Source organism: Alosa alosa, chromosome 14, assembly GCF_017589495.1.
Source record: "Alosa alosa isolate M-15738 ecotype Scorff River chromosome 14, AALO_Geno_1.1, whole genome shotgun sequence".
NCBI lineage: Eukaryota > Metazoa > Chordata > Actinopteri > Clupeiformes > Clupeidae > Alosa > Alosa alosa.
Window position 1 is genome coordinate 29095114 of NC_063202.1, and position 14932 is coordinate 29110045.

A 14932-nucleotide genomic window follows, 5' to 3' on the forward strand; every position below is an offset into this window, starting at 1 on the left:
CACACAGTATATCACACAATATCATCACTGTTCTTAATAGACATCAGTGCAGTTCATTTTCAATAAAAGATTAACTGAACTCAACTACAATGGCTAAAGTAACCATAATATAAGCCCACTGGTTAAATGAGATTTCTGGTGATTTTTCACAAAGATCATAGTATAGCACTGTTGGCCACAGAGCTACTGTAGGTAGAACCGATTGTTTTCATTTTATTTCATACTGACAGTACTCGGTGACTTTGAGAAACAGAGATCTGTAACTGTTGTGTGATACAGTACATGCTATTCAAACATGCACATCTGAATCACCAAGTGTCTATTTGTATATTTGCAAGCATATATTTTTGTCACTGTTTAGTATGTTATATGTTGGTGAATTTGCTAGCAGTGTTGAAGTAGTAGGGGCTCACTAGGTGCAAGGTGTTGTTGCGTCACAGTGGATATCTTATGGGGGACACTCTATGTGAACTTACAGGAACTCCAGTGAATGTGCAAGGAACGCGAGCAGCTAAAGCCTGCAAATCCCCTAAGTGTTTCTCAATGAGTGACTGCACGTTTGGCTAACTGCTCCCCCCACTAACACATGCTCAGACACCTGAACGTGTTTCATCTGAGAACATCTCTTTCCCATAACCAGCATGAATGCAGCAACAAACAAACTCCTTGTATTGCTCCTTGATAATGCATTCCATTGCAAAGGGGGAAATGTGCACACAATTGCAAAAATGTGCTGTAAAAAATTAAAATCATTTTGAGAAATAAAGCAGCAGTGTCTGCGATTTGAAAGTCCATTCTATTAAACCATGCAAGTGTCTAAGCCCCTGCGAGTCCAGAAGCTCCAACCCAATAGTTGGTCCAATGTGTTGCAGAGCAGAGGCCTTCAATTGACACTGGTTCAGCAGGGGACTTTACTTTATGCTCTTCTCGATCCAGTCTTTTAAGTTATTCACACGCGTGTAGATTATGTAAAGTTCTGGGCTGCACTTGCGTTGCTCGTACCCAAAGCTCACCAGGCCGACTAGCTCCCAGACTCCTTGGTCGCTATCGCTATCATGTCTGTCGTCGCCTGAGAGGGGTGACAGGTGGGGGCTGCGAGGAGAAGGAGGGGACTGAACCATGACCACTCCACCAGTGGCAGAATAGCAGACCGGTGTGGGGCTGTGGGGATGCTGGCGGCCACACAGCATGTTGTCGGTGAGGGCCACAGGAAGCCCATTAAGTCTGTACTGTCTCTCACACTGCAAAACATCCCTCAGCTCAATCAGCCCAGTGTGAGCTGAAACTGCTGTGTCGTCCTGGGCACTGTTTTCAGGCAAGGGCCAGTCAATGGCATACCCCTGCTGGGCAGTAACCTCTCCTCCTTGCAGTTGCGGTAGGCACACAGGCATTACATGCTCGCTGATTCTGGCCTTGTCCAGCAGCTTCAGTATGGCCAGATCAGAGTCTGGCCCAGTTAAGTTGTAATTTGGGTGAATCAAGATGGCAGCAACCTGTGAACAGTGGACAGATATGAGACAAGGGGAACAGGCACAACTCATGCACAATGGCTGCCTGACATGATTTGGGGCTAAATGGCAAAGCAGGTTGCCTGGCAGAAGATCAGAGCTAATGGACTACCATGTGCCTTGAGATTAATTAGATGCAGTAGACAACACTAGGACAACACTACTGTTGGATAATTTCACATTTTGATCATCAAATAGCCACATGTCAGTGAACAATAAACTTTTATGACTATCAGATTGTGTGCAATAGCAGCCATTATGCAATCATGCAGTGATTTCTACTGTTTCTTCATTCTTATGCTCATTAGAAAGTCAGTCAGTTATGTCTATGATTTCTGAGATTTCTAGACAAGTGATTATGAGTGTGTCCCCACCCCTTTTTTCCAGATACACTCTAATTCACACACGTACCCGCAAGAAGTCGGATGTCTCTGTGTTCATATGTACTCTTAAATTGCGCTTGCCCATCACAACCTTAATATCAGCCGGGCGAACATGTTGGGCACTGCCCGGCTCTGTCACGCAATGTGCTGCCACCACCACACTGTATTGGTTCACCAAAGTCCCGCTGCATGTTAACCGCCAACGCTCGCCTCGGTTGTCCCCGATTCTCCCCCCACCAAATCTGGCTTCCTCGCTCTCTGTCCTCCCCGCGCTAGCTCCAGAGATGTGGTGGTAGATGGCTGCGTGCCAAGGCCACTGTGTGTCTGCCAGCGTCTGGGGACTGACCGATCTGAGTTTTCCACACACTGGAGAACGGGAAGAACACAGAGAGCCGATGATTACAGTTCGTCATTTATAATCACATTATTATATCCTCTGAAATGTGATTGTAGGTCCTGCAAAGCACATTTGTCTTCCATTTTTGTCCTTTCTTCACATCGAGCAACACTGTGCTTTGAACTAAATTTATTGAGGTTTGCGAAGAGCACCATCTATTTGGACGAACACAAGCCTTTTACTCTTCAATAACAATTTAGTAATGGAAAAGCCAGCCATTAGACACGTGGGGCACGCCAGCAATTCTGCAGCGATTCTGGCTGAGGGCTGAGCTCAGTGCTGCCCTCACCTGGTGAACAGGAGACATGCTGCCCACTCCACTTCCCTGTCTTGAGACAGGTGCGCTGGGCACTGCCAAAGTGCTGGTAGAGAGGGGAGGCACACTCATACTCGATCTGGGTATACTGAGGGTGAAACCCAGCAGGAAGTGGCTCGATAGGGGTCACCTCCTCACTCAGGGTGGCTGTTCCTGGTATTCTCAGGTTGGTCAGAGAGTGCAGCCCGTGGAGTGTGGTATTTCTCCTAGAGAAATTGATGAAAGAATGTATCATTATATGGCATTATATTGAAGTCCTGTATCCTGTACAACATTAGCACTTAACACAAAATATTGTCTCTCTTGTGTCTACAGAATGTTGCATCTACTGTACACATCCACTAGCATGTTCCTTACCTCAGAGCAACATGAGGTGGGTGAATCCTCTGTTTCACAAGCTTTGACACCTTCGGCTCTCGACAAGCTGCAGATATTTTCAAGAGGAATATTATGTATTTTCCACAATGACAAGAAGCAGTTAACCTGTAAAGTAACCCTTAATTGATATGAAACATCTAATATTGATATTACCTTTCACACATTGTGGCTGCTTGCCACTCCAAGTTCCATCAGCAAGGCAGCTTCTTCGTGAATTTCCACTCAGCACATAGGAGTTCTTGCAGTGAAAATCCACCGTGTGTGATGTCTTTCGAGCAGTCGTCTTATAATACCCATGTTGAAGCTTAGGTAATGAAGGGCAATTATTCTTGTTGGAATCTATGATAGAGGACAGATGGAAGGGGTAGTGCACTCCTTAAGAGATTTCACATCTCCTTAAGAGCTGCACACCTTATTTCACACGGGCACAAATCCACACAAAAATAAATCCATGATGCTATGGATGAACCCATGTATAAAATCACTCTCTAATGTTGTCGGAGGACCCACCGTACCTTTGACACACATGGGCGATGCTCCACTCCATGTGCCATTTGACAAGCAGCTCCTCTGTGTCGTGCCATGTAGTCGGTAAGATTTGTGGCACGAGTACTGAACCATGCTGAGAGCATTTCCAGATGCTTCGTACAGCAAAGTGAAATCCCCATCCAGGGGCGTTGGAGGCACGCCACAGGCTTTCTTCAGTGGAACAGCTGAATGGAAAGATAGAGTGATTTAGTGCCTCTAATGTGACTATGTGGACATGACCCTTTAAAAAGTCAACATTTTTATGAAGGCCACGAGTCCAACCGTTATGAAATACCCATGCATCCCAATACTGACCTCTACTCGCTGCAAATAAATATCATTTTTTTCCCATACAACTTGTGATAGGGATTTTATGTTCAATCTGAAAGTGCCTGTTGTTTTAGTGGTTATGACTTGAAACAGAACTCACAGGTCTCGCACTGATGACCTGTGTAGTCAGCTGGGCACGCACAGCGGAAGGACTGAACAGGGTCCAAGTTGCAAGTGCCCCCGTGCAGACAGGGAGAGGAACTGCATGCTGTGGAGGTAAGATAAAAAGCCAGATGACACCCAGGAGACAGTGGCCATATTGTGCGGTGATGTTAGGTGGTCACAGTGATGATCTATGACAAGGACTGAAAGAGTACTGTAGGAGGCAAGAAACAAAATATGGCCTCTTTCTTAAATTACAATTAAAGACTGACTCCAAACCCAAAGCAAACACCAAAGCACATAAAACTGTTTCTTTGGTGATGAAGTGTGGAAGCTTGAATAACAGTTTAAGAGAAGAAGTCTGTGCAGTTCTCATTGTAAAGTGTCTCACCAGAGGCCTCCTGGAAAGTAGCAAAGAAGCCATCAAAGTTGTTATATCCATCGGACACAAAACGAATGTGCAAGGAATACCCTGAGCTTATGATTGGTGGAGGACTTTCACTGCCACAGTATCGACCAATAATAGGCGAGTCCATGCGGTCACCATCCCTCACCTCGACATAGTCATACAGACAACTGTGATCAAACTCCAGGCTGAGCATTGAGAACCTGCATGAAGAGGAAAAGCAAAACATTTCACCTTAACTGTTCAGAATGTAATATAGCCTACACAATGACACTATCAAGTGCGCTAAGCGATGACTACTATTAAAGGTGCTCTAAACGATGTTATGCGGTTTCTAAGCTAAAACATTTTTTGTCACATACTGCAAACTTCACCTCACCATCTGCTAGCTGCCTGTGCCCTGAATACACTGTAAAAAAAAAAACGCGGTCTCTGTGGACAGCCCAGGCTCCAAAAACGGCAACAAAAACAACTTGGTCCAGCCTGGACCATAAAAACATAACAAACTGTTCCAGCCAATCGCCGAAGAGATGTTTGTTTAGGAGAGTTTCAATTGCATAGGAGGGAGGGGGAGGGAGTAGCGAGCTAGCTACCTGTTTTGTTTGAACATCAGCAAAAGTGACAATACCCAACATCGCTTAGAGCACCTTTAAGTCTGGCTGTACACTATAAAGTCAAAGACTACACTGGAGGCAAGTTTGTACAATTTGGAGCTTGCAAATTAGCATTGCACTTAATGTACAGCATATTAGATGATTGCGTTGAAAGTAAGTGGCAAAGTAGTATTTTAATTGTAGCTGTATTCCAGAACAGATTGATTAGTGATAATCACCTGAGGTCCACCGTCATTCCTCTGTTAACATATATGGTCCACTCACATTTGGCATTTATGGGATAACTTTCTAGAGTCACATGACCTTGACGCCTTCTGATAACACCTCCACATTCTAGACAGAAAAAAAATAGAAAATGGTAATTGGCTATAATTTTGTTTCTTCAAAAAAGGAAAAAGCAACACAGTTCTCTGGATTTCCTCTGTTCGTAATTCAATAATACCACAATAACACATTAACACAATGTTTATTGAATGTACACAATATTCAGATCATGCCTACATTTGTTTCAGAGCGCCTCTCTCCCACGGGGGAAACCCAACTTACTCATGCAGTCTCCTCCAGACCAGCCCTGACGGCACTCTGTGCAGTACTGCTCTCTGATATAGAAATCATCCTGGGCCTGCCATGTCCCATTGTTGCACGTCTTACAGTTCTCAAAAATGCTGCACCCTGTAAACACAGATGGAGAAAACAGCACGATAACATTTGTTTGTTTTGTCTGTAACTTAACTAGTTGTTATATGATACAGCTGCAGTTGTCAAACACTACAGTTCAAGAGTGTCTGGAGTATTTATATTTAGTGGGATTTATAGACAATGTGGTGTTATTCAATTCTGTCTCCAGTGACATGTGTTTACACTGGAGGATGACATCAGGGGAGATGGGGGATAGGCTGCAACATGTTCATTTGGCGTCTCGCTGAAGTCAAAGGGAAACTTTGAGCTTCATCTCCATGAAGGTTATTTGTTATTGTGTCTGCCCACCTTGGTGTATAATGCAGGGATCACACTCGTCCAGCTCGTTGCGGCAACAGGGTACAGCGTAGCCCACCTGTGTGCTCTGTGACGGACACTTGCAACGGATTTGGTCGTACTCACAGCACGAGCGACACATGGCGTTCCACTCAGCGCTGGGACACTTGTCATCCTGGGGCCTGGAAACTGAGAGGGCAGATCAGGAAGCATGATCTCTCTGAATCATGATCTCTGGCATCAGGTGAGGCTTTTAGTGATGACTGGATGGTATTTACTCTGCCTGAGGAAGGTCTTGGAACGACTGCAGATTGATTGCTTGCAGATTTGATAAAAACATTCTTGTACAGATTTGAGTGTGCAGACTTTTCTTTTATTACTTAGATTGATGGCATGTAAAATATATGAGACACCTCTGTTTTGAAATGTGGAAAGTAATTCATAAAGTGGTGGCCACAGCATACTTTAGAGGGAATAATTAAGATCTGAACACTTTCACTGATCATATATGCGACTGTAAACATAACTGACTTGTGCCAATTTGCCTTGTCAAATGTACATGTTTTCCAGTGAACATGCCATTTATTTGTATCTACCACTAAACCATCCTATAAACAACACATTGCACAATCATCATTGCCTAAACTCTTCAGGAGAAATGGGTCAGATTAAAGATTAAAGTATCAAGCATAAATTTATACGAGTCGATTTTGAGGTTTGTGTTTAAACGAGAGCAGTGATTTCTGCAGACACTTTGACTTCTCCTGTCTGTCTCTCTGATTCTACACGCTGACTAGACAGATGAAACAACAGCAGGGAATGTCTCAGATAATAGTCATCTCTGTGGAGAAAAACACAGTCATGACCTGTAACATCTGCTGTGTAAACCTTTGACACATTGGGGGGTGGAAAGTAATGATTAAACAGTGCCCATTAGAGAAAAACCACAAAGGAAACGACTTAAAACAGACTTCCTTCCCCTCACAAGAGATATGTCCATTTTAAGCTTAATCATCTCCTAAATCTAATTAATGAACCTATGAATACACAATACACACTTCCTTCACCATTGTACTGATCTGGCTTTAATTAATGTGATTAAAAGTTTTAAAACATGACTGGTGTTTTAGAGCCCTGTTGGCATTACTTCTTTATACGGTAGATCAAATAAAATAACTGTTAGATGACATCCAAGAAAAGATGATAGCTCTTACCATGTGGCCAAGCCGTTGTACAGACACAAAGCAGCATAGCATGGAGAGCAAAAAGGGGCCAAAATGGGTTTTGGCTTCGATTTAGATTCAACTGTGCCCTAATTTTTGGTCTGACCAAAGAATGCATACTCCTGGAACTTTGGAAGGCGAGAAGTCTATAAAACTATGCCCCCCTCACTCTCTACCGTTTTCGTTCTCTCCTCTCCTGTCATCTATGCACACAAACACACGCAGTGACAGTTCTTCCTTCTTGCTCTGCCTCCTTCCCTAACCCAGTTGCCTGTCTCGGTCTGTGCACTGGGAACAGAGAGACTGTTTTATGACTGCTGGGCTTTTGTAAACTATACTCCAGGAGTGTTGGGATGACGCAACAGCTGCTGACAGACGGACTCTACTGTAGAACACAAATCCTTAACCTCAGCCCTCAGTCCTGCCACATTTGTGAGAATTATCCCCCCCCCCCCCCAGTGCTTTGTTTATAAAAAGGAGTTTGAATAGAACTATAAAATATTGACACAGCTATGAGTTTTGGCGGAGTGGTCAGTCTATACTGCTAGGGGAAAAGATGAGCCATGCTAATGGAGAACGCAGAGAAGAAGTTCATGACTCACCTGGCAATGAACATTTCAGGGCTCCTCCCCCAAGGATTGTTCCATCTCCTGCTCACTGATGTTCTGACTGACTGATGATGAAAGCATGTCTGCCTATAGTTCTGATAGCAGCTTTTCCACTCCTATACTGTATGTCCCAACATGGAGGCTTCTGTTCAGAGGAGATTGTTGCACACATAGGCCAGAGGGATGAAACATTGCATTTCCATGGACACACATTTTCCATGCACCACTAAATGTTTCCATTTTCCAGCCCTTTAATCCAAATGGGAAAAAAAAATAATTGTGTTTTTGACTGACTAATGCAATAGGTATTTGGAACATGTGTTTTGAAATTACACAGAACACATTGGAGAGACAATATACAGTAGGATTCACCTCGGGCGTTTTTCGACCAACAGAGATCTGTTTCCATTTAGAATTCTTTGAGCCTTGAAGATATCTAGTGAACCAGCCCACATTTCCACCAGTTTTGAATGAAACAAAGGGTGCATCATCAACAGAGACATAGCGTGTATTACTGAACTGTAAAATGACATGCCCATTCCGATTCACAGAGCATTTCTGGTGCCAGCTCTGACCCAACTTTTCAGGTTCTGAACTGATTTATTTTTGGTCAAAATGCTCAGAACGGTTCAACATCTGGAGCATGAACCAGAAAGGAGCCAGTTCTTTGTTGGTAGAAAAGGCCTGTAAGGGACTGGTAATGTATCTTGCAACAGTATTTGGAAAAAAGGCAAAAGCAGTACACCATTTCAGCTGTAAACTGATGTTAAATCTGTTCTCTAATGATAACACCGCCCAGCAGGCCATGTGAAACCTAGAAGCATAAAACCTACAGTATATGTAACATAACAGATGAGGATAAAATAACTTTTATTTTATAGAAAATCAGTGATACAACACAATACTTAAGAAAGGTGTTGGCTTAGTTTCTGATACAAACATGTGTAATGAAAAAACAAACGCTCTATACAGGTGTAAAACTGCATGGGTAAAGAGTTGTTAAACTGAGGACCGTATATTTGTATGTACAGTGTCCTGCCACTAGAGGAAGCCATCTGCTCTCAAATAAGCAAACATCTGTAACAGAAGGTTCTCTTGCAGTCATGAACAAACAAGAAAACACAAATATGCATTTCACTAACTGAATATGACCAAACACTACTTATTGCAAGAAGAAGTTTATTCCTGTCAATGTTTACCTGTGTACTGTCCAATTGGATTCTGTCATTGGTTTGGGGGGAAGGAGTGTCTCCATTGTGTGTTTACAATGTTGTTGGCATCTGGTGGTGCTTTTCTGTGTATGTGTTTTAGACATCCTGCTGCACACTAAATTTCCTTTTCTAAGGATAAATAAAGTGAAACTTGAAACTTGAGTATTTGAAAATAAAAGTGCTAGAAGTTTAAAAATAATAATAATAATAATAATAATAATAATAATAATAATAATAATAATAAAGCATAAGCATGCCTGAAGCTTTATCTGTACATATTATTCGAAGTCACTCACCAGTGTCATTGTGGACAGCATCATGTGATGTCAGAAACAACCTGAATATTTGACCTTAAGAAAACATTCATACTTTCTTCATTCACCTCTGAACAAAGCAGCTAGTAGTAACCTATTGCCTGTGGGATATGGGATTGTGATTTTGTTGATAACTGTGACATTGCAAGTTATTTTGTTGTTAAGTGCACAGCCCTAATAGCGTATTCCTCATTGTAGTACCACATGCCCGCAAAGCACCTCGCCATAATAGTGGTCACATGATTACGCACAAACGAGCCCTATCAGCGTTCAATAACTTAAATGGTTTTAGTTCTCAAAACTGCACCTGCCGCAAAAAATATTTGACTATAAAGATCTTTGTAAGTTATTTCCGTTTTACATAATTATGGACAGGCTATACTCTGTAATTGATTAGGTACGTTACCCTCATCTTTTGAAAGTGGTCATCTGACAAAGGTGCCTTAACTAATAGACTATCTCATCAAACACTTCGGAGTTGACAAACATGAAGAAATCAAAGGTTGCTCTTTTCATATTTCTTTTCTCGAGCATCATTCTTAAATTCTACACTACAGTCGGTCTAGACATACAGCTTGGTTTAAAGGTTCCTGTTGGATATGACAATGGATATTTTCTTACTGGAGCATCACGACATTTGCTGCATAAAACTTCCCGAGTTGTGTCTGATCCCACGAGTGAAGTTATCGAGTTATTCCAGGAAGGCTGTCTGTGGAGCGAGAGCTTGGAGATTCTGGAGCGTCCCATGTTTGATGAGGAACATACAGGTATCTGGAGAGAGAGAGCACAGGTCCAACAGATAATACATTTAGAATCGGGATGTGGCAGGGTCACCAATGGGCTTGCGACGTTTACAGATGGATCCAAAGCGTGTGTGCGTTATGGCATAGATGCTGACCAGGTTCAAGGTGAGATACTGGCTTATCACTTAGCAAGGATGCTTGGTATTTACAACTTACCTCCTACAGTTCTATCCAAACCGGATCCAGAGAAAAAACAATGGATGCTTGTTCGTGAAAGTATCGAATCTTTGCATTGGACAACAGAAGCAATCGTCTCACTGACTGAATGGGTACCAAATCTAACAGGCGTGTTCATACCGACTGCTCTGCGGAAAGGAGGAGAAGGTTTAAACCCGACCAATGTGTGTTTTAACGCGTTGAGAAACAAAACAACAACGTTTTTAATTGAGATGATGCAATGGACCGACCTCATATTATTTGATTATTTGATTGCAAATTTTGACCGACTTGCAAGTCATCTTTTCAATTTACAATGGGACGCGCGCATGATGGAGAGAACCACTAGCAATCTTCTCAAGTCTAAAAGGGGCTTGGTCTTCATAGACAATGAAGCTGGGCTAGTGCACGGCTACAGAGTCTTGAACTCGTGGGAGAAGTATCACAAGAGACTCCTGAGGACAGTTTGTATTTTCCGAAAGAGGACTGTTCAACGCATAGCAGAATTGAAGCTTCAAAGAAACGTTAGTTCACGATTGCTTGAGCTCTATAAGGCAGACGAGCCATTGGCACTTGAGCTTGGGTTTCTTTCGGAACAACATTTGGAGACCTTGCAAAATCGGGTTGACCTGTTGTACGAACATGTAGAGCAATGCAAACTGAGACACACTGAGCCTGTTTCGCATTTTGCTGTAAATGATTCTCATGTCTGATTGTGTTTCTTTTATGTCATAGCATTCTCTTGGAGAGAGCACCCTATACAGTAAACACGTACCTCTGATTGTATTGAAGTTATCGTGATGACTCTGTTATCATTTGAAGTAGGCTATTCAGTTAATTTTTTATTTCAAGAGGATTTGTTGCTATAGCATAGGGCCTACCTAATATTAGAACATTTCTTCAATTTTCTTGCTAAATCAAAACAGCTAAAAGTTCTGCTAAAAAAGAGCCGGTGCAGGCCCAGCCACAGTGGGGGTCCATGTTGGGGCATGGTGTTTGTGTGTGTGTGTGTGTTTTTTTTTTTTTTTTTTTTTTGGGGGGGGGGGAAAATGCTTGCACAGACATAATCAGAAAATGCTTGCACAGACACAACCAGCCCAGGCATCTGATCACATAACTTCCTTCGGATAAATGAATAATTCCAGACATTAATCTATTAAAATATATATATATATATATTGGGGGCAGCCATGGCCTACTGGTTAGCGCTTTCGGACTGGTAACCGGAGGGTTGCCGGTTCGAACCCCGACCAGTAGGAACGGCTGAAGTGCCCTTGAGCAAGGCACCTAACCCCTCACTGCTCCCCGAGCTCTGCTGTTGTAGCAAGCAGCTCACTGCGCTGGGATTAGTGTGTGCTTCACCTCACTGTGTGTTCACTGTGTGCTGAGTGTGTTTCACTAATTCACGGATTGGGATAAATGCAGAGACCAAATTTCCCTCACGGGATCAAAAGAGTATATATACTCACTTACCGATTCTGCATGAGCGCCATTATCTGTTTACAGTCCTGCTCTTTCCCAGCGGAACTTTTAAAGAGGAATCCGTTCCAGTCCCGGCTCCCCTAGCCGGCCGCGAATTCCTGAACGCAGTTCCTACGCCAGTATTTCTAGAAATGAATGCTGATATACTGTACTATTCACTCAGATGTTCTCAATGTTTTTGGGGCTAAGGCTCATTAACGGCCAAACCAAAACGCCAAGGCACCCCAACTTATGGTTACTAATTATGATATTAAAGGCTTACCAGGGCACTGCTATAAATCATTAGCTAAGTAACATGGTTAGCATATTTGGTGGAGGCTTAGCCACATTTACATTTAGAGGGTATTCTCTTTCTCAATGCAGATGTAGGTGTGAAATGCTCCCCACTGGCTCCTACCATCTGTCAATCTCCTCTGTTCTGTCTTTGGGTTAAACAAAGACCTTATAGTTAACTTTAGCGGAATTATATGTTTGTGTCATTAACTGTAAATGTATTCATGTTTGGTATCATTTTTATAGTCTCAATACAAGGAGTACAATGAATTAAATATAAGAATGTTTAGAACATCCTGTATAACATTTCTACCTAAGGAGCCTTCCTAATACGTTAAATAGTAAGTGGGTGTGTGTAGGTGTGTCTGGGTGTGGCTGACGGAAACAGCGGGAAGAGAAAGCCAATCAGAGGACGTTGTACCTATGATCACCACGTGAACCACACCCTTGCAAATTGAGCATAAAAGGCCAGCCTCTTCCGGTAGTCTTTAGAAGAGAAGTCAGATAATACTGAGAATCTGGTGAAATCCATGATGGGGTGAAACAAACATGTACTTTTCTCCCTTGAGGGGCACTGGCCCCTCATTGAAAAGAATAAAGCTGGATCCTGATCTTGCATCGTCCTGATTGAGTCTCAAGAGAAATATGGTAGTAAAAATATACTATCAATGGAAAGTGCATCTAGCTGTCCATTTTTAGGAGAAAGGGAATTTCACAGTGTATTGCCATGGACCCTCAACCCTACAATGTTTCCCATGCTTTTGTGAGTTTACCCCTGGCTAGTAGCCCTGGCAGCAAATGTAATTTGCTGCCGCTAGGGTGCGTCTAGATTTCTATAGGCTACCTGGCTAGGCCATACTGCAGCAATTTCCTTTAGTATAGCAAAGACTGATTTTGAACCGACTCTTCAACACTAAGAATAGGAAAGAATGGGTTTAATGCATAGGCAACATACCTCTGTCAATAATTTAGAGATGTTTGTCATTTGGGCTTCAATTCTTTACTTTCTTTATCTCTTTACCTTCCTTAGCTACCTCATTTGCCCACTACTCCACGCATGACTCATACTCCTTGTTGTATCCAGTTTGTCATTGTTCTCTCACTTATTTTCACTTAAGGGGTGGGATTGTTTTTCATCTTTATTCCTATTTTCTTGAGAATCTACATGAAAGCATTGCTATGAAAGCATTCACCCTTCATATTTTTTGGGACGGCTGAAAATATGGTGTATTAACAAAACCAAACACAACATGAAAGAATGATCTCTTCCACTCTAGCATGAAATTGCACAATAAAGCTGTAAACATATTTCTTTTTGACTCTTCAGTTAAATTTCAGTTGTAAATGAAACAAGCCTAAAAACAGAATTAAACTCTTGACACATGATAGAGTATTCTATATAAAATACTGAAAGGTCTTACCAGTAATTTATCTACATCTGATCAGTGAATTGACTCTTTCCAAATATGCTATGGTTCCTGTAATTATATTCCCATACTATTATTCATGTGGGTATTTCTGAAAACTCTGGGAATATGTCTTACATGTTGTCTGTCTACTATGTGGAAAGAGAAAGACATTTCACACTTTCCCCATAAATTGCAGTCCAAAGCTCAAGAACACGTCTGTGAAATTGCAGTTAAGAAAGCTGTTATGTATTGTATGCACCACAGCACAGATGTAAGGTATACCTTCAAGGCCCATCACAGATTATCATCATGCCTAAAATGCTAGGCTATATGCCAGGTTTTTACGAGTGAGAACTATTTGTTATTGTCTGTCTGTCCCAACATATCCGTTTTCAAATGTAAATTGCCATTAGGTTGGTAAAGTACTAAGGAGTTATTTTTGACATTTAAACATGAACAGTGAAAACAGCACCTACCACTGTGTATCTCTTGGGAGGTGGAGAATCTGCATATCACTGAACCATTCTGAGCACAATGCACACCGTACATCCCATTTTTTTTTATTGCACAACAGAGGGTAAAAACTATGGGCAATATTTAGAGAAGGGTAAATTATAGGAAGTAGGGGAGCGCGGGGCACAAAGTAACACTTTTTGGTTATGGCTAAATAATTCTAAAATCATTTGAGTTTCACTAGTTATACTTTTTAACAAGCAACATACATATCTCTGTTACACATATGCACTGGAAGTTTGTTTGTAGGAGCTACTGTTCTTTTACAATTCCACCGAGAGTGGCGATAGGTGAAATGTTACAACCTGCCCCATATGCGGGGTTAGTTGTAACACTCATGCCAAAGGCTGTTTTTAATTAAATTAATTCAATAAATGTATCTGAATGTGTATGATAGAATAGGATCTGACTATTTATGATACATAAGTCATGAACTAACAACAGACGTGTGTCGAAAATTGACATTATTTTCATACGGAGAAATAACATGAGAAATATGCGCCAATGGAAGCTAAAGAGTCTAACCAAGGTCAATCCTGCCAAGAACAGCGCGTTACAACTAACCCCGCTGGGTCACGTTTGTTATAAGATAAGCTAGCTCCTGCTACGAGTTGGCTACATGTTTCAAAACGGTGTTCATTTTTAGCCTACAAGACGGTTATTAAGATGATACAAGATTGGAGTCAGTGAGCTGCACCCACAACTCAGTAATGGTACCACCTAGACATTTACGTACCAAGTACCACCTAGACATTTACGTTGATGTCTTCAAAAGGCGTTTGCTGCAGATCTACGTGGAAACACGTCCATACTGACTGAAAATTTGTGGAACACCGTCTCATAGTAGTGTGATTAACTGAACAATAGCATGCCTCGATCAACCCCCTGCAAATAGGGAAAAAGTCCGTGTTACATTTAACCCCGCGTTACTTTGTGCCCCGCGCTCCCCTAGCCTACCTGTAAAACACCCGGAAATAACATGGCTATATAAAGAATTTATAGG

The 14932-nt window shown here is 42.0% G+C and overlaps 2 protein-coding genes across 2 annotated transcripts; one reads left to right on the forward strand and one right to left on the reverse strand.

Moving 5' to 3' along the window:
* Positions 1–894: 894 nt before the first annotated feature.
* pamr1a (peptidase domain containing associated with muscle regeneration 1a) lies at positions 895–7423 on the reverse strand. The gene is made up of 12 exons (XM_048263078.1): positions 7152–7423; positions 5950–6126; positions 5509–5634; positions 5181–5295; positions 4334–4551; positions 3941–4048; positions 3498–3695; positions 3136–3321; positions 2962–3028; positions 2578–2810; positions 1920–2257; positions 895–1493 (listed from the first exon to the last, which is right to left on the reverse strand). The coding sequence occupies exons 1-12, from the start codon at positions 7276–7278 to the stop codon at positions 912–914; spliced, it is 2475 nt and encodes an 824-aa protein (XP_048119035.1). The 5' UTR covers positions 7279–7423; the 3' UTR covers positions 895–911.
* Positions 7424–9780: 2357 nt separating this feature from the next.
* On the forward strand, positions 9781–10965 carry fjx1 (four-jointed box kinase 1). The gene has a single exon (XM_048262615.1). It carries the CDS (start codon positions 9781–9783, stop codon positions 10963–10965), a length of 1185 nt encoding a protein of 394 aa, XP_048118572.1.
* Positions 10966–14932: the final 3967 nt, after the last annotated feature.